The sequence below is a fragment of the Populus trichocarpa genome, chromosome 12 (assembly GCF_000002775.5).
Source record: "Populus trichocarpa isolate Nisqually-1 chromosome 12, P.trichocarpa_v4.1, whole genome shotgun sequence".
NCBI classification, from domain to species: Eukaryota; Viridiplantae; Streptophyta; class Magnoliopsida; order Malpighiales; family Salicaceae; genus Populus; species Populus trichocarpa.
The window spans coordinates 3,584,053-3,606,254 of NC_037296.2; the positions used below are offsets into that span (position 1 = coordinate 3,584,053).

The 22,202-nt window shown below is 34.2% G+C and overlaps 2 protein-coding genes, 1 non-coding gene and 1 pseudogene across 4 annotated transcripts; 3 read left to right on the forward strand and 1 right to left on the reverse strand.

Annotated features, from left to right (window-relative positions):
* The first annotated feature begins 800 nt into the window (after positions 1-800).
* Positions 801-3,720, forward strand: LOC7454015 (protein indeterminate-domain 16). The gene is made up of 3 exons (XM_002318284.4): positions 801-1,429; positions 1,532-1,931; positions 2,674-3,720. The coding sequence occupies exons 1-3, from the start codon at positions 1,315-1,317 to the stop codon at positions 3,527-3,529; spliced, it is 1,371 nt and encodes a 456-aa protein (XP_002318320.1). The 5' UTR covers positions 801-1,314; the 3' UTR covers positions 3,530-3,720.
* Positions 3,721-12,383: 8,663 nt separating this feature from the next.
* On the forward strand, positions 12,384-14,073 carry LOC7485186 (protein BASIC PENTACYSTEINE2). 2 transcript variants are annotated; one of them, XM_024582146.2, is made up of 2 exons: positions 12,384-12,568; positions 12,845-14,073. In XM_024582146.2, exon 2 carries the CDS (start codon positions 12,924-12,926, stop codon positions 13,794-13,796), a length of 873 nt encoding a protein of 290 aa, XP_024437914.2. In that variant the 5' UTR covers positions 12,384-12,568; positions 12,845-12,923; the 3' UTR covers positions 13,797-14,073. The 2 variants fall into 2 exon arrangements, with proteins under 2 accessions (XP_024437914.2, XP_002318319.3); XM_002318283.4 differs by having other exon boundaries at positions 12,420-12,568; positions 12,837-14,073.
* Positions 14,074-20,216: 6,143 nt separating this feature from the next.
* On the forward strand, positions 20,217-20,288 carry TRNAD-GUC (transfer RNA aspartic acid (anticodon GUC)). Its single transcript has one exon. It is a non-coding gene; the product is annotated as a tRNA-Asp (tRNA).
* A 219-nt stretch (positions 20,289-20,507) lies between these two features.
* LOC112323508 (calmodulin-binding protein 60 B-like) lies at positions 20,508-21,988 on the reverse strand (annotated as a pseudogene).
* Positions 21,989-22,202: the final 214 nt, after the last annotated feature.

Sequence of the window (22,202 nt, forward strand, 5' to 3'; positions counted from 1 at the left end):
AGGAAAGATTGTATTTTCCTTGTATAGAGTTATATTGCGCACTGCGCTACACAGTAACTATTGTATTCTGCTCTACTCATATAAATATAGGAGATGGCTACTACATTATGCAAGTCTCCTAAATTAATCATAAACCTTGTTTTAATTAACTTTATGCAATATTTTGATTGTGTGATGTTATTTTAATAAATAAAAAAACAAGCATTTTCATTAACCTAGATCTGACCAAGTCTTAGATTTATGAGTCACAAAATTTACCTTTCTAACTGGTCCAGTTTTTAAACTAGCTCCTCTCATGTTAGAAAAGAAAGAGGAGGAGCAGAGTTGTCCAAAGCATATAAGCAACTTGGATAATAGCCCAAGACCCCCATTTAGAAAAAAAAAACCTTAAAAATAAATAAGATATATTTGTCAATTATGCTTATGAAATGAAGATTGTTCTTGCTTAACAAATAATTAGAAATACAAAATGAAATTTGCTCAAAATCTCATTTGCCATACATACATAAAAATTAATAAAAAATTATATTTTAAATATTTTTTAAAAATCTATCTATAATTTTATTCATGACCCTTATTCATATTAAGCCACTGGGAAGAGGAGGAGGAGGAGGAGATATAAAATGGTAACAAAAATAGGGAGCTTACGTGTATTTGGAGAGAAAAGTCCTCCTCCGGTGGCCTATGTATTTTTTTGCATGCAAAACTTTTACTGCTTATGAAGCCAAATAATTATGAGTCTTTAATTTGTTGTTTCTTTGTGGGGATTTTTTTTTCTCCCTTTATGGCCCATGTTTTTGGTTGTGGGATCAAGTTTCGATCAATGTGATTGGCTCTCTCTCTCTCTCTCTCTCTCTCTCTGTCTCTCTGTCTCTCTCTCTCTCTCTCTCGTGTTATCTTTTTAAAGAAGTTCATCAAGAAGACTCTACAAACAATACCTGATGAAGATGAGTGTTGCAGCAAAGAAAGGAAAGGAAAAAAGCTGATAGAAAGCTGATGTAACAAAAAAAGCTGATCGTAACCGAAAGAAAAGAAATCAAAGCAAACCAAAGTAAAAAATATAGCTTTTTTCTTCTCCTTGCTAGCTCTCCAGCAGTACCCTTTCTATACCTTAAGCTTAGATAGCTACCTCTCTCTCTCCCCCCCCCCTCTCTTATCTCTTCTCTCTCTAGCTCCCCACATATTAGAAAGAGAGAAGTAAAGAAAAGCATCATCATCATCATCATCATCTACTCTTGCCTGCCACAAGAAAAGATTGTTTCTTTGCTTCTTCATAATCACAGTACACAAGATAGAATCAGCAAGAATTAACCCATGTTAGCCAACAACTCTCTCTCTTCATCACTTCCTTGTAATTCTGAGCCATTTTCTTGCTTGGAAAATGGAAATAACATTAACAAGAGGAAAAGAAGGCCAGCAGGAACACCAGGTAATTAATATTCTTGAATTTTCTTAGCCTATATATTTTCTTTGTATTAAATATTAATCATCTTGTTTTGTGTAATTATCTATATATTCTTTGGTGTCCTAGATCCAGATGCAGAAGTGGTGTCTTTATCACCAAAAACACTATTGGAATCCGATCGTTACGTTTGTGAGATCTGCAACCAAGGGTTTCAGAGAGACCAAAACCTACAGATGCATAGAAGAAGGCATAAAGTCCCATGGAAGCTACTAAAGAGAGAGACCCCAGTTGTAAGAAAACGTGTATTTGTATGTCCAGAGCCTAGTTGCTTGCACCATGACCCTTGTCACGCGCTTGGTGATCTTGTCGGGATAAAGAAGCATTTTCGAAGAAAACATAGCAATCACAAACAATGGGTTTGTGAAAAATGCTCTAAAGGTTATGCCGTTCAATCTGATTACAAAGCTCATCTCAAAACCTGTGGCACCCGTGGACATTCTTGTGATTGCGGCCGTGTTTTTTCCAGGTTAACTGATAAATCTCTCTCTCTCTCTCTCTCTCATATATATATATATATATATATATATATGATCATCATGGTGTTTTTTTTTATCAAATTTCTAAAACCATACAAAATATTCGATATATTTTTGTTCTTAAATTGGAAATTTAATTGTTATGAAAGAAAAGAAAAGGGACAACATGTTACTTGATGTAGTTTCTGATTGATGGAACCTTAATTAATCCAGTTCTTAAGGAGTACTACTATTTATTGACAGTTGTTGAACACGGTTCCCAAAGATCAGTTGTCGAAGGTGGTTTTTTTTTTTTTGCTGTATGTTTCAAGTTCCTCTCGACCGCTCAAACCCCGAAAACAGTTTACTTTTTTGTTGTTTTTCTTTTTTGGATTTTGGCTGTTCAATCGATCTCTTCTAGCTATGTTGTAAATGATTAGCTTACAGATGTGATAAACATTGTTTTATTCCATTATTTAATTAATATTTCCTTCCATTATTTCCATCCAAGTCAATTGCATTTCAAAGCTGTGACCACTTCTATTCTTTATTCAATTCTTATTGTTTAATGCACTTATGACTTGATCTCTTCCTTTCATCAATAAGGACACTTTGATCAAAACCATTTTGAGTATCTTCTTGCCACAACGTACGAGCATGACATCTGGTTCAATTTCATTTTGTATTCGGTAGCATAATTATTATTGTGTATTTCTACGTGCTAAAGTTTTTTTTTTGTCTGTGTGCGTATAGAGTTGAGAGTTTTATTGAGCACCAAGATGCTTGCAACATGGGGAATCTCCGATCAGAATCACAGTCACTACAACCAGCTGCATGCTTGTCTAGAACTGCTTCAAGTCCAAGCCCTTCTAGTGATACCAATTTTAGTACAGCTCCTTGGCTTCCTTTGATAATACCAAGAACAACACCTGATCATGCCATGTTCTTTATCACCCCTACTACTACTAGTAGTGTTGTGGATAAATCAGATTCTTCAAAAAGTGCTGCACACTACCATAATTTGGAGCTTCAGCTTTCGACTGCTTCAGGAAATCCCCTTGAGATCTCAGTTTCTCCTAAAAGAGAGGATAATCATTCCACTCAATTGCAGCTCTCAATTGGGTCGAGTGATGTTAGTGACAGAAATGAATCGAACATCAGTTACACAGACAAAGATCATGGCAAAAGCTCTCCAAGAGAGAACAATAATGGCAGTCCGAGACCTGAATTGGGTGCTTCAAGGCTTAAAGAGCAAGTGATCAGGGAGCAGTTAATGATGGCCATGGCAGAGAAGATTCATGCTGAAGAAGCAAGACAACAAGCAAAGAGACAAATTGAATTGGCAGAACAAGAATTTGCCAATGCCAAGAGAATCAGGCAACAAGCTCAAGCTGAGTTAGACAAGGCGCAAGCTTTGAAACAGCATGCAATAAAGCAAATCAATTCCACTATTCTACAAATTACTTGCCATGCTTGCAAACAGAAGTTCCATGCAAGAACACAAGCAGATGAGAACTCTTTGGTAATGAGTTACATGTCATCAGCTACAACAGAAGATGAAGTAGAGCACATTAATGGAATTGGTATAGCAAAAACATTTAACAGATGAATTATCCACCTCTCTCTTTCTTATAATTTTCTCTTCTTTCTTCTATCTATTGATCATACACCAAGTGAGTGTTGCGATTATAATCTCAAGTGGATTAGTGAGGTGTTGTAATATCCTTCAATGTGTGAAGTAATTATTTGTTCTTTAATTTGGTAATTAATTGAAATTATGATAATGGGTTTTCGATTTAATTTGCTGGTTCATTAGTTATGATTAATGTTCCCATATGGTAGAGTAATATTTTGTGGAGTAGTTACTCTCATCCGTAAATTAAAAGGAAAAAAGAAAGGAATTGCTAGAGATGTATGAGTTGTTCATTAGGTTTCCTACTCTGAAACTATTTCATTGAATATGCTCAGAGACAATCATACATCTCTTTCCTTCAAACTTTTAGTAGTTTTGGATTTTCTATTTGGACTATGTGGATATGTTTGCATGCCTAGGTCAGAAAATGAAGGTGACCCTTCCCCGCCATTAATATAGGGTACAGTACAGCTGACCAATATTTATAGGCTATAAAAACTTCGAAAACAAAATCAACACAAAACAAGGAGGGGGAGGGGGAGAGAGAAAGGAATCAGATAGTCCTTTCATCTCTGAGCGTATGGTCTTCTCATATAAATGTAAGAGCAAAAACGCCATGTTTTTCAGTGCCATAGTTGTGACAGACTCACTCGTCCCTCTCAAGGTCTCCAAACAAACAGACACAAACAAACTCCATTCACAGACAATATTTTCTTTCTTTCACAGTCATCTGTCTCTCTCTCTCTGCATAAGAATCAGCGCCTCATTGGGGGCCAGTGGGGCGCAGAAGAAGAGCAAAGCATCTTTCCTTTCATGCAGAGACATTCAAAGCTTTTCTTTGAGCTGGAAGTTTAGTTTCTTGGTGTTAGGAAACTCTTTCTGGTTTATGTTTTCTTTCATGATCACTTGAGCCAAAACAGAAAGGCAAAGGGAAGCCCTTTACCCGACCTTTTTCAAAAGATATATACTTTTCCTTTGAAAATAAATTTATTTTGCTTTTGCTGTGGTAGCATGTGCTTCATTTTCTTTCCCTTTTTTTCACAAAAAAAAGAAGCCAATACAACTTAATTAATTAATTAATATGCGATGATGCTTGAAAATTCATAATTTCAGGGAAGTTACTTTTCGCCTGTTTGAAAGATAAATTATCATGTATTTATGTTCATTTTCTATTCTTCGGACTCTAAGGACTAGTGATGGAACTGAAATTCCTTCAAAATAATCTCTCTTTTTTTTTAGATTTTAGTAACATTTCAAGGATTAAATAAGTGATTTTATTATAAAAAGTTGCAGAAAATGAGTATTAAATTTTAAGAATAAGAAAATTTATTTTTAGTTTATGTATGATAAATGTTAAGAATAAGTTGTAAGAGAATGAAGTTGATGAATCTATTTATCATCAATATTAATATTGATTGTAAGTATCTCTTTACATGGCATTAATTATTAATGAGAGTATCATGTGTTTACAGAAGACAGTCCTACATCAATCTATACACGATATTAATGTCGATGGGTTTATCCCTTATAATAAACATTAATATTGATTGACATATGAATAACCATTAGATGACTTTTTACATAGCTATGGTGTAGGGAAATGATGACCCTAGATCCCCATCTTGGGTGCTCATATTCGAAGAATTCTTGGCTCAAAAGGGTGCTGGTCCTGGCATCTCAGGTCTGATGTGTAACTGAGTCCAAGAGGATTGGGTCAGGCAACTCACCAAATCCCGGAAGCTTAAGCCTGGCGTATAGCTGGGCTCAAAGGGTTTGGGTCTGATATCTCGCCTGACCCACAAACATTTGGTCCCTTGGGTCTAGCATGTAACTGAGCCCAAGAGGTTGTGTATGACATCTTATCATAATTATATGTACTTGGACCTGACACGTAGCCGAGCTCAAGAGAGTTAAGTCTGATATTTTATTAGACCCATGAAAGCCAAGGCTTGACGTGTAGCCGAGTTCAAGGAAGGTTGTGCCTGGAAATTTTTTTTATCTCCACATAGATCTCTTTAATTATTATTTTTTTTATAAAACTCGAACTCAAGACCTCCCTTGTTAATTACATGAACTATTTCACTTAATTAACTAGGAACTGGCTGGAAGTTTATCTTACAAAGAAGGAGATGATAACATGCCAATTAAGTTAGTGCAAGTACTATAGCTTATTTTCGAATTATTATCATCTTAATATTTTTGCAGAAGCATTGCACTTCAAATAGTTGAGTGCTGTAGGCAAGTTTATTTGATCAATGAAAGGAAGCTCATGCTTATTATACCTTACCAGTCAAAGTTCATGAGATAGTGACTCAGTGGCTCAAGATTTTGCAACAATGATTCTCTGATCTATCACAATTTGCTGCCATGCCTAGAGAAATCATTTCATGGCAATGATAGATTGCAGTATCTGCTGGGGTTGCAGATTTGCGACAATATGCCCTTCAAGTCATAATTAGTCAGGTCAAGTTGAGGTATGATACAACACATAACTTATACAACACATAAGTTGGGGTTGCAGATTTCTTTCAGTTTAAAAAATATCATATTACAAGAGAATGTCATAATAAACGTTCATTTGTGATAGTAATACTCCTAGCTAGCTGCTTGTTTATATTGTTATATTCTGTATTAAATCCTAATTAATAAATTAAAGAGTTTCAAATTGCAATCCAATAATAACAAAGAATTTTGATAAGATGAAAATTATAAATTACTAAAATTCATTTTTTTAATTCAAATTATATATGTATAAAAAAGGACAAACATAGTGTAAAATGAAAATGGTATGATAACACTTGGACCTTTGCGTAGCAATGTCACATGATATTCAAGATTTTTCCACCTTCTGTTATCATAAATTACTTTTTTTTTTTTTGTTCTTGTGGTGCCGATACCTGCATGGCATGGGGATGACTTTTCTCTGCTAGTGTACAAGTGAAGAAAGCGAAAGCAATATATTTTTGTAGGGTTTGGAAAACGAAACATAAGAGATAACTTTGGGAGCTTGCCTTCATGTCTATATGGACCTCATGTTTCATGGCATCCTGAGCCAACCAATATATTCATCCATGTTATTATTATTTGGACCCTGCTACGTACACTGCAGGGACTTGTTGGCTTTTTATCGTATTTTCCTAGCTGCTCAGAAATTTCCAGCTCTGAGTGTGAAACTCAGCTTCATGATGCTTGTCGGAGCTTGAAAATCAACCACCCCATTGTCTACCATGAAAACGTACGAGTTAACTCACTTCTCCATTGTCTCGATCTAGTCCAAAACCTTCTTTTATATTTTGATTTAAGACATTATGAGCTTGCATGTCCATTTCAATAGAGTGCTCCGCCTTCATTGAAGCATAACTCACTTAGGGTTCACCGAGTGATTAAGAACTTTCTTAAATGGTACTGTGCGTAACATGTTATTTGAGAACAGCTCCATTAGACTACGTCTATGGAGTCTTCTCTGAGGCATTTGGTGGGGGCCGTGGGGCTAAAATCTGGCTGCTGCTTTCACAATTCTAGGAGATGACCTTTCTTGTTGGGCCCATAAAATGTGCTCCTCTAATGGGCTCGGCGTTAGGAGTTCAGTCTACTGTGTTAAGTATGGACCCAACATTATCAAATAGGCCCTTTTAGTTTCAATTCTGGGCCTTTCTAATATAAAGGCCTGATTCAAGTATATTAATAATTAATAAGCAATTTACAAATATAACATTTTCCTTGTACAACCAAATAGGAATCAACACCTTATAGAACTCGTTTCTAGAAAATAATCCTTTCAAGCAGCAATAACTTTATAATATATTAAAATACTAATTATATATAAATTTCACCCCGTCTCTAATTTTATAGATATATATATATAACCTTAATAGAAGTGTTTAAAACATTTATGAAATATTAAAAATTAGATTGATCCATATTTTCATATTATTTTTGTTTTTACCTCCCACATAAAATCATAAATAATATGACATTTTTAGATTACTCTTAACCCATATATCACCACATTGATACTTTATTTTGAATATCAAAAGCGTACGTAAATATGCTTTAAAAAAAGTCAATAAAGAAAAAAAATAAACTATAAAAATAATATAATTATCATTTCCTTATATTACATTCAATTCCTTAAAGGATTCAAGAATTTACATTATTAATCTTGAAAAACTTCCCTAATATTCAAAAAGATTATTTAAAAAATGACCAATTTTTTTTATTCTTTCCTATTGTAAATTCCTATTAAAATAAGATGTAATTAAAAAGAACTCTTCAACTTAAAGAAAATTCGTAAGGAATATAATTTTTTTGATATTTTTATTGTACTAAAAGTTAATATGATCTTTAATAAAAAAAAATTATATTTTGCATTTAATATGAATAAATTTGTTTGAACAAAGGACTATTTTGGCAAAAGAATTCAAAATATTATAATAATGATAGTGATTGTTATGAATAAACGTGAGTGTTTCATAATATCAAGATGTCAATATTAAATTTACTATCCAATGATTTATCCAGTTTTATTTTCTTTTAAACTTTTGCAAGAGTTTTCAAATAAATAAGAAATGTACTAGTATCTATAATCATAATCAAGCTTTAAAAAAATATTAGATTATTATTATTTTAATTTTATTATTTGATTATATTCATAAACAGAAAATTTATTTTTCTATAATAATTATTAGTGCTATAATTTAGAAGATAACTAATATAATTTTCAGCATATCTTATCTAATATTCCAATATTTGATAAATTTCAATTTTTATGCTTATATAATAAAAAATGAAACTCTTTCTCTTTATTTTATTTCTTCTAAAAATAAATGGTATCATATCATTTTGATTTATATGTATACTGATTAACAAGCTAGTACAAATGTTTTAATGATTATTAACTTACACAACTACCTATTAAATATTGAGAAAGAATTCAATTTTTATTTTCATATAGTTAAAGTAAATTTTTATGTTCTAAAATAAAAAAAAAAACGTTATTGATTATCAAAGTTGTCGTATAAGATATTTAGGCAAAAAAAAAAAAATAGAGATAATAGAATGGCATTAAAGTTAGTTTATAGAGATTTCATGAAAAAGAGTTGGTTATAAAAAAAAAATAAAGATAAAAATTATTCTAAAATATTATAAGCGAAGTCTGTTGCTAACCTAAGGAGTTCATTTTGCAAATTATATTTTATGTCAAATAGTACTTTAATAAGCTAAGGACAACTTTAATAAAAATTATATTCTAAAATAAAAACTAAACACCATCTAAAACTCAAAAAATATTCAAATTAAAAATAACAACTTTAATAAGCAAAGATAAGTATTGAAAGTAATATTTTTGACAAAAAAATAAATTCAAAATTGTATAAATGCAAATTGGATATCACAAAACTTAAGGACAAGGACTAAATCAGGATGTTAATTAAATGGTCTCAATACATTTTTACAAAAACTAACAATCATGAATATCAGAAAAAAAAAAAGATTTTTAGCATTAAAAACAATACAAACACATTTTTGAAAAGGTATAAACACGATAAGAGAATAAATTATGACACAAACCAGGGTTCAAAAACTAGGTTGTTGACATGTTTTATCCAACATGATTGTCAGTGGCATGGCTCCTATTCTACCTTGAGTAAGATATGTGTGTTATCTTGGATAAAAATTGGTGGAACTTGGAGAATGTTAGGAATATAAAAGGTGGTAGTGTTGCTATTGTTCATGGTTTTTGTAATTGATATCTTATAATTATTTGGAATTGACAGGGACTACTAAAGAGTTGTTGGAGTGGCTAGAATGCTTGTGATGGTGTTTGGTGGAGGCTTGGATAGTGTTTGTGGGGGTGAAAGTTTGGCTGGACAACTGCTATGTAGGAACAATTTGGCTTTATGTTTTTTTTTTTTTATGGCTTTTTAATGGATGGATAAAGGTGCTTTATAGAGTTTTGGATGGTGGAGGAAAGGAAACTTACGGGTTAGAAATATAGGTGATTTTATGGTAGAAAAGATGGTGGAGAAATTGTGGTGATGATAGAATTATTTCTCTTTTTTTTTTTTTTGGTGGAGGAGTGGAGATCTGATATTGTTCGGGTGAGGTGAGAGAGACAAGGAAGAAAGTGTGTTTGGTATTGTGGTAGCTGTTGTGGTTGTGGTTGTGATTTGAAAAAAATTGTTTTTATAAAAAATATTTTTAGTTGAGGTTGGTTTGGAATAATATATCTTTGGTTAAAACTGTGGTTGAAATTGAGGTTGAACAAAAAGTAGTTTAACGTGTTTGGTTAAAAATGCTTTTCAAATTAAGATTATAAAATAACTAAAAAAGACATATATTAATATTGATAGTTTTTAATTAAAATATTGTACATTTAACTACTGTTATTACATCATGAAATAAACAATACTTTATATAAAGTATTTTTTATTGTTCCATTAAACTATTTGCAATTCCATCACGTACGAAATCTATCCGATAAGAACTACAGTTTCCATGGCTTCTTGAGCGTGCAACAACATCAGATAAAATATCATCAGAAACAAAATTGGGATTGCGATCAAATTCTACAAATGCTATATCATCATGTGATCCCCTTCTAATATAATTATATAGTGTCATTGAATAATGGTAAACACTAGTTTCTCAAATAAAACACAATATCTGAGAAATGTTTTCGGATTTTTTTTTATTTTACTGGGTCGGACCTAGACACCGGGCATTTAGGTTTGGGCCGGACTCGGTCCGACCATGAATAGTGGAGAAGCTCTCCACTGTTCACGTGAACAGTGGAGCATACAGAAGATGAAGGTGAAGGAGAAGGAGAAGGAGAAGGAGAAGGGGAAGAGAAAGAGGAGTGACTGGCAGTGGAAACGGCGGAGGCCGGTGGTGAGCTGAAGGAACTGCTGTCCATTGTGCTCTATTTTGCTCTGTTTCTGGTCTTCTTCTTCGAACAATGGTGAATGCAAAATACGAAGCAGAATGAGAAGGAGAAGAGGAAGAGGAAGAGCAGTGGCTGGCGGAGGCCGGTGGTGAGCTGCTCTCCAGTGTTCACATTTCACGTGAACAATAGAGAATGCAGAAGACGAAGGAGAAAACAAAGGGGAAGGAAAAGGAGAAGGGGAAGAGGAAGAGCAATGGCTGGCGGTGAGCTAAGGGAGTTGCTCTCCACTGTGCTCTGTTTATGTTCCAGCCACTGCCTTCTTCTTCTTGAAAACTAAATTGGAATTGAAAAACTCAATTAAAAAAATAATACATGACAAATTGGAATTGAAAAACTAAATTGAAAACAAATAGAACATTTACAAAAGGGTCAAGAAAAAAATAGAAATAAAAACAATAAAGGTTGGAGTCTAAACATCAAAATAATAAATAGGACCAACTAGTAATTCTTCGGGGCAAAGAGAGAAAAGAAAAGAAAAAAGCCCGACAACAATAAATTAACCAACCACACGGACACACGCTGCATCAGAAGGAAAAAAACGCGACAACACTTCTAAAAACACAGCGGAAGGATAACTTTGACTGCCGGGAGACACTGTATGTGTCGTCCAAAAGGCACGAGTGTCTTCCACTCACTGGCAAGTGGTAAGGACACACCAACAGCCTTCTCTAATTTAAAATTATTAATCATCCTCAAAAGACCAAATTGCCTTCTTTGGTTTTGGAGTGTGAAAAAATTGAAATGCCTTTGAATTAGTGGCTATTTTTTTCTTGATTTTCCATGGTAAAGATATCTTTTTACTGTATTTAAAAAAATTACAAAGACTTAAATACCATTGGTTAATTTTTTACTCAGAGACTAAAAACATAATTTTACAATTTCAAAAAAGGAAAAGTCATATATACCCTCAATCAAATTTTTAATGACTAATAAACCATGCAAAAAGATCATACTACCCCCAACTCATAAGCCTTAGGTTTTTTATTTGAAAGGAAAAAAATAATTACACTGTAGCAATAAATTGTAAATTATGTCTAGGTGTAAAGTATTCATCCCATGCTTTTTAGAGTTTTTATTAATTATCATGAGGTTGATAATCTTAAGATATCATTCAATAATCATGTAATAATCATGTCAGAAGATGATGAATATCAAAATATCAAGATTATAGTCATATTAAGTGTGTGTTTGATATTATTGTAGTTGTTATAGTTACAGTTAAAAAAAAAATTTAAAAAATATTTTTAGTAGCGGTTTTAAAAAAATTAGTTTAAAAGAATATGTTTGGTTACAACTATTGTGAGATGTATTTTTGCATGCAAAATAAATAAAAGTAGATTTCTATAAATGTAAAGAAAACAAAAATAAGTTTTGAAACATAATTATTTATGGGGTTTAGTGTAAAAAATAGAAGTTATTTAGCTAACCAAAAGAATTTTTTCATGTAGTTAGGCAAAAACCAAAATCTACCAAATGCTATCTAAATATAAGCAACAGTTCTAATCAACCTAGAAGCATAGTTATTAGACTAGAAAAATGGGCTGGGTCCTCAATCGTTAAATATATTCTCGAAATCAAAACAAATTAATTATTTTTATTAAAATTATATTATTTCATTTTTTAAAAATAATAATTTAATATTGATTCGATGAAGTGAAGTTTAGATAAAATTTAGCTTAATCAACTAAGATTGGTTGGGTTAAATGTCTTTTTATCATTCAAACTGAATCCTAACTCATATCAAATTTCATATCATAAATTTTCCGATATCAAGTGGCAATGTTTAATAACTATGCATGAAATACTAGATGGGTACAAACATTCTCAAATCGTGGACGTTCAAAAGGAAATGGCGTGAGACTTTCAAATGTAAGAAATACTTGGGGCTTAATTGATAAAATATACAGGTTTGGAATGCAAATTGAAAATAAATATATAGTTATAGTACTAAATGGAGGTTTTCCAAAGTAATTCCTTACAAAAATGGCGTGAAGTTATGAATTTTGCGATGTAAAAAAAAATTAAAAAAAAATCATGAAGAACCCTAAAATGCTCTCATTGTCTTCTTCCAAGTAAGTCCCTTTTTCTTTCCTTAAATACTACAACCATGGCTGTCTATTTTCTTAAAAGAAAAAAAAATTATCAGACAAATCCAAGATTTCGAAGATCTTACTGTCAGACAAAGACCCATATGTTCTTTTATTGATTTTACAGTTAATTGCGACTTCTCTTAGTTTCAAGACACAAACTTTACTATGATTTTACAATCTGCTTATTAATTTTTTATTTTTTGTGATTTGGGTTTGAATTAATTTTTGTGTGCTTGTAATCTTTTTGGAGATTCTTAGGTGAACACAATTTGGAGATTTTTTTGGTGGATACAAGACTGACAACAAATTGTGTGAAGGTTAAATAAAGTTATCTTGAATGGTAAAGTTTGAAATAATGGATGAAGATAACAGTTTGAATATTCGTAATTGGGGTTACTATGAACCAACATCTGTTAAAGGAAATCTGGGGCTTCAGCTCTTGTCCCCAACAATGGCTGAGAAACCCTTCCTGGGTGCACGCAGTAATGCGATCATGACAAATGTGAACGGAGGTTTTCACCATAGGGATATTGGGGTTTCGCAGCCCATGTTCCCTATGGAGTACATGAGGGATGTTTGGATAGGTCATAGAGAGAAGCTTCTCAGTATGTTGCCTGAAAACCATAATTATGAGGCACTTTTGCCTGAAACAGCTTCAACTCATCATGTGCAAGTGTTTCAACCACCTGATTCGGAAAATGATGAAATGTTGGACCAAGTTGAAGAGTCTGGTTTTGTAGAAAAGGAAAATGGTCCCAATAAAAAGAGGCAGCGTGCTAATGCCCCAAAATCCCCTAAAGCAAAGAAGGGTACGAGGGCTCCCAGAGTACCCAAGCCTGAGGGTAGTCCTTCTGTTCAGCGAGTAAGAACTGCCAAGAAAACCGCTGAAATTATGATAAATGGGATCAATATGGACATGTCAGTTATTCCTATACCGGTTTGCTCATGTACTGGCAACCCCCAACAAAGCTATCGTTGGGGTTGTGGTGGGTGGCAATCAGCTTGTTGTACGACATGCATATCTATGTATCCGTTGCCTATGAGTACGAAAAGGCGTGGTGCAAGGATAGCAGGTAGAAAAATGAGTTCAGGAGCTTTTAAGAAGGTCTTAGAGAAACTTGCTGATGAAGGCTATGACTTCTCTAATCCGATTGATCTGAGAACTCATTGGGCTAAACATGGTACGAACAAGTTTGTCACTATCAGGTAGATGTACTATGTGGATCTTTCTATTGCCCTACGATTGCAATGCACCATGTTTGTATTTGTATATTTTTTTTTATGCATCTGGTCTTGGAAGAGGCTTCAAATCTAATTTGTAGTTTATAAGTTTCTGTCACATTCGAGGAAAATTGTCCTTTTTGGCACTATGACTGTTGTTTTATCCTCTGTTCATAGTCGTAGCTGTTTCATACTTATTGATGCCAGGGAAAATGATGTAGTAGATGAGTTTTTTTAATAGATTGATGCCTCGTAGTTTCTTTTTCTCCTGACCTTCTAAACTTATGTGATTGGTTTTTCTTTATTCCACTTCTATGGTTAATTGTTAAGAGATTTCCTTTTTTCTTATATTACTAATCGATGCATATTCAATTTCATCTGATTTAGCAAATATTTGAAATATCTATTTTTAGTGAATCTGGCTGCCTTCTTTATGTAGTTATTGCAGCTTGTGTAAATGAATGAGCGTTCATGTCTTGCATATGACCTAGTCTCTGATTTGTGAGGTAGTTGCTTGAGGCTTGCCACATTGTTAGTGAGAAATTTGTTAGTGCTAGTAAGTCTTAGTTTCATCAAACAATCAGTTGGTCTTCTTGCTGGTGTTTTGAAAAATAAATTATTATGTGGATAAGTTTTGCAATTTAGATGTCTAAGTAAGAGGTAATTAATGATTTTTAGTGTCTTATCATTTAACTTAGAATATATGGGGCATCTATTAGGTCTCTTCCATGAATTCGTATCACCTGTCAGTCATGCTTTTGTTCTAATCATGTGTCAGTGGTTTTCTATGGTGCAGAGGTCTCTCCTCTGTTAGTTTTTGCTTTTGGGTTCGATGGTCTGATAAGAAAGGAATTTTTATTTTATTTTTTTTTGTCCTGTGTGATAGGCCTGTTTATGCTGTGTCCCTTGCTCCATTCAATGATGGAGGACAGCTAGGATGATTCCAGTTCCTGGAAGATGGCTATAGAATTGAAAATTTGTTGGCAGGATTGGAGTTTGTAAGGGGGTTTAATTTGGAGTGAAATAAACCTAGAAAATTAAGTATTTGAATCTGTTTGAAAATCTATTAGGGCACTCTGAGCAGCATCTTATGGTTTTTGAGGTTATTTGACTTTAGTTTTATGGTGGAATGGATTAGGGCTGTTCTGGATCTGAGTTTAAGTGGCATGAACATTGTTTAGGAGATTTTAGGATGAGTCTTTGATCTGGTATGGATGAGAGGCTGTGTAGGAATTATTGATGAGTGCTTTAAGGTTAGATTAGTGGGGTTTGTATGCGGGAATTTGTATAAATTACTAGAGTCACACTACTAGGGTTTCTAGGAATCACACCTAGAGGATAGAAAAACCTAAGCTTTCATACCTAAGGTTTTTAGGAATTAGAGGTTGGAAAAACCTAAGCTTCATCTTAAACTTCCAACATAACTATTCCTATTTAGAATAGGAAACCTAATAACTTAACAACTAATAAATTAAAATACTAAATAGAAAAAAAGCCTAAACCTAAACATTTTTTAAGATTTTCCTATAAACCTTGAAATTAAATTCCCGTGCATTATAGAAGTAACTGAACACATAAATCTTATCCTTTTGGCACCTACATCAGTTCCACTCATTCAAGACTTGATGCCTGAAAAAGAAATCTAGTTGAATTTTGAATATAATCCTAGACTTCTCTAGCATTTAAACTTACACTTTTATGATCCTCTCGTGCTCTCTGTCACCTCCTTTGTTGATATGAATTATACACTGTGAGTTTTACTTCTGTTAAGCATGCCTGTGAGGAGACTCTTAAGTAACCTCTTACTGCTCATGTACATGCATGTGAATATGTTATGGTCATTTATATTGTACAGGCCTACAAAAAAACCTCCTAGTTTGAGTTTAAGGGTTGCCTGTTGCATGCTCTACAATTTTCACTTGAGCAATTGGAAGCGTTGAAAATTTAGAATTAGATGTTGTTTGCATGAAAAAATGAACATGAAATCTGTTCTCTGAGAAAGGAATGATAGTGTTTTAATTTCCCCATCTTAACTTTTGAAACTGTTGTGTGTCAGAATTGATTCACACATTCTGTACGGTGTGTGCGGTGTAAGTTAAGGTTATGCATAGCATTTGGTGAAAATGATCGGCACGGTTATCAGCTCTTGTCTGGAATGATGGATTTGGATGTCGGAGTGACTTAGCACTTGATACCCAGGTGGCATGCACAAGGGGACCTCCCAGAAGGAGAAGTAGGTTATTCACTTGCATTAAGAGTTCTGTGAAGTTAAAACGTGCAGGTTTAGGTGCTTTCCCAACACAATCAGAAGGTTTCCCTTGCCCATTTATATTGACAAGTAAATCATGTAGTGGCTCAATGCCATGCAGTTGGCAGTAAATAGTGTATCATATTAGGTTTCCTCTGTTTGAAAATTCAAGCTTTGATTTTGTAAAAGTTTCAAGACTTGGAGCTGTTGGACTCTAGATATCTTGAATGTTCACAATGTACTTTCCTCATATGATTTTGAATGTCAATGGGTAGAGTTTGGTTGGGATTTTGGTGAAATAGTGAAGGCGGCAGGGGTTTGGAAAGGGCTGTAGTGTTGTTATTGCTGGAATATTTGAAATGCCACTTAATCTGATGCCGTGTTGTTAGGGATTAGAAAGGTGCTAGCACTAAGGCAATGACAAGGTTAAATAGGCACAAAGGTGGCATTTCATTTCCGCAAATATGTTGGCGGTGGTGATAAATGTTACCGAAGGGGTCTTGCATTTATAATGACATGGTGGAGATGATGGCAATGATACAGTGAAGTTAGATATGGCTGTGTTCAAGAAAATGTACTAAAGTTGTTAATTGTGCTGATGGCACGGCAAAAGCAGGAGCATTGTTGGTAGTTTGGTGGCAGCCATTACGCTGCCAATATGCAGGGGCGATGTGTTAGCATCATCACAAGCTAATTTCGCTTGATGAATGGAGATGGCAGTGGTATAATACTTCTGAGGCTGCAGTGTCTTGCTAGGATGCAGTGGAGGTTGGAGTGTCAATTGTATCAGACTATATTCAACGCACAGCAAGATGAGTCCCAACGATTTCAAGGCACAGTTTTCACTATATTCAAGCAGAGGCACCTTAATCTATACCGGCAACTCTGCTGTCCTTGGAGTTGTCTCAGAGTCTTGAGTCCAGCTTGAATAAGTTGCATGCAGGTGCCTCTTGTTGGATTGGTTTTGCGATAGACGAACTTGAAATACTCTTGCAATCAAATACATTAAAAATTTCGAACTCAACTTTCATGTGTTGCAGTGTATACTTCTTGTGGCTTTGACTTTGTACAACGAATTAACAATTTCTGGGCAGCAGGAAGGCATGCTGGTGAAGCAATTACCTTGATGATATAAGCGCAGGTGTTAATTTTTCAGATGAAATCCTAGCTTGTTTGCTTAGATGGTAAGTAATTTAGAAGGAGATCTAAATTGTCCTGCTAAGTCATCAATATGTGCATTTGCTCTAAAATGAGAGTTTGCCTCATGGTTCCCTAGTCAACAGCAGCAGTTTCATAGTTTAGTCAATCATAGTCCTAATTAATTAACTCTCAAGTGGGTATTGAATTTAATTATCAAGTTATGTTTTGCCTTGCAAAAAATATTAGAATGCAGGGTTCCAATTTTTTAGTTGAAATTCTGTGCTTTATGCATATGTGCTTACTACCATATGTTTAGGATCTAAATGGGAGTTTAAGGAGAGTTTGTGTTCTGGATTCATGTCTCGTCTCGAGATAGAAGAGCTAATAATTCTCCCCAATTCACATTTTGGGAGAACCTAATTAGGTAATTAAAAATCTATTTATGGTGTAAATTTATCTTCTTTTTTTTGTTTTAAGGTCAGATTGTATTCTTACAAGTACGGAACATCTTATGAACGAATTGCTGTCTGAAATTGTGTATTAATTACGAAGCAAGTAACCAATCTGGAGTATTAGAATTAATTAATTAAAAAAACCCATAAAGACATGGCATTTTCCCAAGAAATTTAAGATATAAGGGCCTAATTTGATAAAAGAAGAAGAGAAGGAATCATGTGCAAAGATTAAGGAGAGGTGAGAGAAAAAAAACAAAAAAAAATAGAATAGGTTGTTAAAGCCAAACCTTATTAATTGTCACATGTTGCCCTTAGAGAAAACCTTGCAGAGATGAATTTAACGATACCAAAAAAAACTATTATCAAAACTCGAAGAAAGATGCACAAGCCTCTCCAATGCAGTGGGCTTCGTTGTATGTTGGCATATGAGTTACATGCATAAAGATTTTTTTTTTAATTTGATTTATAATTCTTTGATACTTCTTCAATTTAATCTCATATGTCATTCTACTCAAACTCAATGAAAGCCTAATAATCATAGAGAAAAGAAAATGAGGGAAAATAAAAGGACAAATAGCTCAACTAGGTTAGTTCATTCTAGTCGTGCCAATGACCCGGATCATGAATTTTATGGGTTGACCAAGGTTGATCCAATATGTTATTGTCTTTTCATTTTATTTTCTAATTATTTTTTTAATTTTATCATTGGATATTTCATTATCTTATATTTGAGCCTGATTAGATTAGGCAGAGGTTATAACAATGACAACTTAAAAAAAAATTATAAGAGCCAAATCAGGTTTTGAGTCAAGTATTCGGGTCGTGTTCGTTAGGTTGAACGAGCCACACCTAACCACCTCCAACACGATTAGATTTGAAATCCAAATCCAAGCCATGTAAGTGGCCACATCAAAGGGTGAAGTTAGATTAATAAAAAAAAAAAAGAAAAGGAAACAATGCTAGCAAGTTATTTTATTTTGATTCAAAAATATTTTTTTAAAGAAAAATATTTGCACATTATTAAATAAAGATATTAAATAGCATGATGCAACTTGAGATTATTATTTTTTCATCTGTATTTATTGCTTGATATCCCAGTTCAGTTTTTGTTTATCATTAAAAACTCTTTTTAGTATTTATTAACATATATAATGATTGATTAATTTTATTGAATACATGAGCCAAGTTTTCAATTCGCATTTGAAATTTTTCATCATCTGCAAAAAGAATAACAACGCCCATGTTAGAATTGACTTTTGCTTTGCCCGTAGTGGAGTAGGACACCAATACTAGTTACAAAAAAACAACTACATGAGCTCAGTTTTTATTGTGGCTTTAGACACAAAATATTGTGAATTAGAACAATGTAAATATAATTTTTCCCTTGCCAGAAAAATTGATTAATCTTGTAATTAGAGTAGAAATGTCTTTTCTATAGGATGCATTCGTTATTGCAAAATTAATTGGGGACAAAAAGACCATACATGTTTTTTTGTTAGAGTGTAATGAATATTTTTCCTTAAAAAACAAACAAAAATCTTTGGGTGAGGGGATCTTTTGTTTTTTTTTAAAAAAATAAACGATCATGTCCTTGAAAAAGAAAAAAAAACCATGTATAGAGGGGTTTTTCTGTTTTTTTTTTAAACAGTAAAATGATGGAATTAGCATTGCAATTCAAAAAAAACAAAGGCTATTTGCGAGGGTGTTTTGGTATTTTTCGACTAGTTTTATTGTTATTTTTAGGTTTTGTTAGGGGTGGCTTGGTAATTTTAAGTTTTTAAATATTATTAAAAAAAAATTGTTGAAGCACGCGTTAGCGCGTCATGACCTTCGCGCCATTAAAGTGGTGCATGAGGGACTAGACAGTTGCCAAAGTCCTGTTTTCATTGTGGCGTTAGGAGCGACGCATCGTCCTCTTTTCAATGGTAGAGCGTGTTAGAGAATAATATAAATCATATCCTGGAAACCTCACCTAACAGCTTAAGCTTTTAGGTTGAGATGGTTCTTTGATATAATATCAGAGCCTTGATGACCAAGCGGTCACGAGTTTGAATCTCACCATCCCCATTTATTTGATAAAAATTAAAGACAAAGTAGTGTGAGTATGTGCAAGTTCCAAGTCCAAAGAGCTTTCACTCGAGGGGGTGTTTTAGAGAATAATATAAATCATATCCTGAAAACCTCACTTAACAGCTTAAGCTTTTAGGTTGATATGGTTTTTTAACAGAATGCATGTTCATGGAGGACGTTCAGTTGAGCTCCAGTAAAGGTTTTTTCGTTTTTTCTCTCATTTCTTAGATTGAAAAATCCTTCTAGTCATCCCATCATTGCCAGGAGCTTTGTCTAGAAGAATAGAAAAAACAGCTTCCTTTATTTCTACTCCTGTAACCTTCCTTGCCAATTGCCTATTCATCTCCATGTAACCGTAGGAGAAAGCCCTGCAGAGAACGTCTCACATTACTAGATTGTTGAGAAGAATATTTATATACTCCAAGGATACACATTACACAAAACTCTTATATTTTTTTAATTAAATATATTAAGCACATAAACAAATATCAATAAGGTCGTTGTAGTATAGTGGTAAGTATTCCCGCCTGTCACGCGGGTGACCCGGGTTCGATCCCCGGCAACGGCGTCTTTTATTTTTATTTTCAAATGAAAATTCCTCTAAAGGACGCGGGGGTTGAAATTGTTGTTCTTTCCGACAAGGCAACTCTTCCTCCAGCAAAATGGCGATGAACAAAATCATATTATCTCACTACATGCATGAACAAGACTCAGTCTGCAGTAACCATAACCATTTAACGTTAAAAAGTAACAGCAAATACGATGTTTGTTCTGTTGATCTGTATAAACAAAACACACAATTTAAGCAAAACCTACCATCTTCATCTACAGTAGAAGACTGTGCTAACAGAGAGATCCTTGCGCATCTAAGATTAATAATGTCCAGGAGTAGCAGGGCCTCAACAGTGCCTGCTCCAGTTAGTTAGGAGATGGGTCGGAAGCCTATTAACACCGAAACCAGATCAGCATTGCCTCATAGAACATCTATGAATCATCTAACTGACGAGCTGTGCTCCACTCTCAGCAGCCTTTTTCCTGACAAAGATGCCCCATCTCAAGGCTGCCTTGAGCTCGAGCCATCTGATAATATCTTTGCCTGATGAATGAGATGTATCACCACCGAAGTTGTAATTTGGAGATGGTGTGGGCATGTACGTTGATGAATAGGGATACTCATCTTTGGCGACATTTGAGGAAGGGAAGAGAAACCTGGCCTCCCATGTTGAATATGTGAAGAAGATGCTGAGTATCTTTGTTTTAAAGAATCTCACGACTTCTTGTATGAATCTCATCCTCTGAGAAGAAGTCCTCGATTCCCCTGTATGAATTTAGATTCGATTCGCCAAAACCATGAGAGCCTGGTGTGAATGACCGTGGTGGATCAAAAGCAAGTAAATTGTCAGTTCCTGGAACCTGGATTTGCTGTGAAGTATTGACCAGAGGATCATGTAAAGGCAGCGATGTGGCATCGAACTGAAAAAGGGTGCTCAGATTTCCATTCTGTGTATGTATGCAGAATCTCGCAGCCATACCATCATTATAGCCTAGAGAGAGAGCGGAATGAGAGAGCTTTCAGAGTAAGCAACCAAACATATAAAGAAGCTCAGTCCTAACAAGGAAATACAAAAAACTTTAAACAAACAGCAGGACTTGGTGAAAGAAACACTTCTAAAGGTTTAAACAAGCAACAGAAACACAATTTTAATATCAAACACAGCATAGCATTCTAATAATAACGTAGTTTCACTTTCTATGTTGTTCATGTATATTATGATTGATTTGAAGTTGAAAAGTGTGCCTCCAACAGTTGGACCTAAGTCCATTACAGGCTGCTCAGAGCTAATAGGGCTGTTAAAGTGACCTGATGATCATACGAGTTCAGAAACTCTTGTTGACCGCATGGATCATTTTGAGAAGCAATTGCACCCTTATTCTACTTGAAGTCTACAAGGGTAATATATATGGCGTTCTGTGGTGGATGCAGTTGTGGGCTGCAGCATACTTTCACGAATTTAGCGATATGCTATCAACTTTGAACCCTCAACTATCTTGCATTGGAGAGAGGTTGATGAAGACACAATTCTATAACTTCCCCTCCAGAGGTTATGTAGAAACTTTTCTAGCCATGGCGAGAAGAAGTGAGCAGTCCATGACGTTCCTTATAGCAATGAGGACGGGTCCAAGTTGGCTGTTAAGTCCTCAGAAGCAGAGAAGAAAATGCTTTATAGAGAAGCATTTTGACCTTCAGGGATCTTCATTTTCGATTGGTGATCGATCGATCATGTGCAGAGAAGCAATTACTGCTCGTGTGAGCCTTATAACCCACTCTATGTGGCAAGGCAGTTGGGATTCGTGCAGTGCATTTCCTTTCCCATGTTCTATGCCGTAAATCAAACAGGTCCAGAAAGGATGATCTTTGAGAGCCTGGAATAGATAGAAGACATGACTACAGCAGTTGAACACCATTTGGGTCACTGCAGAG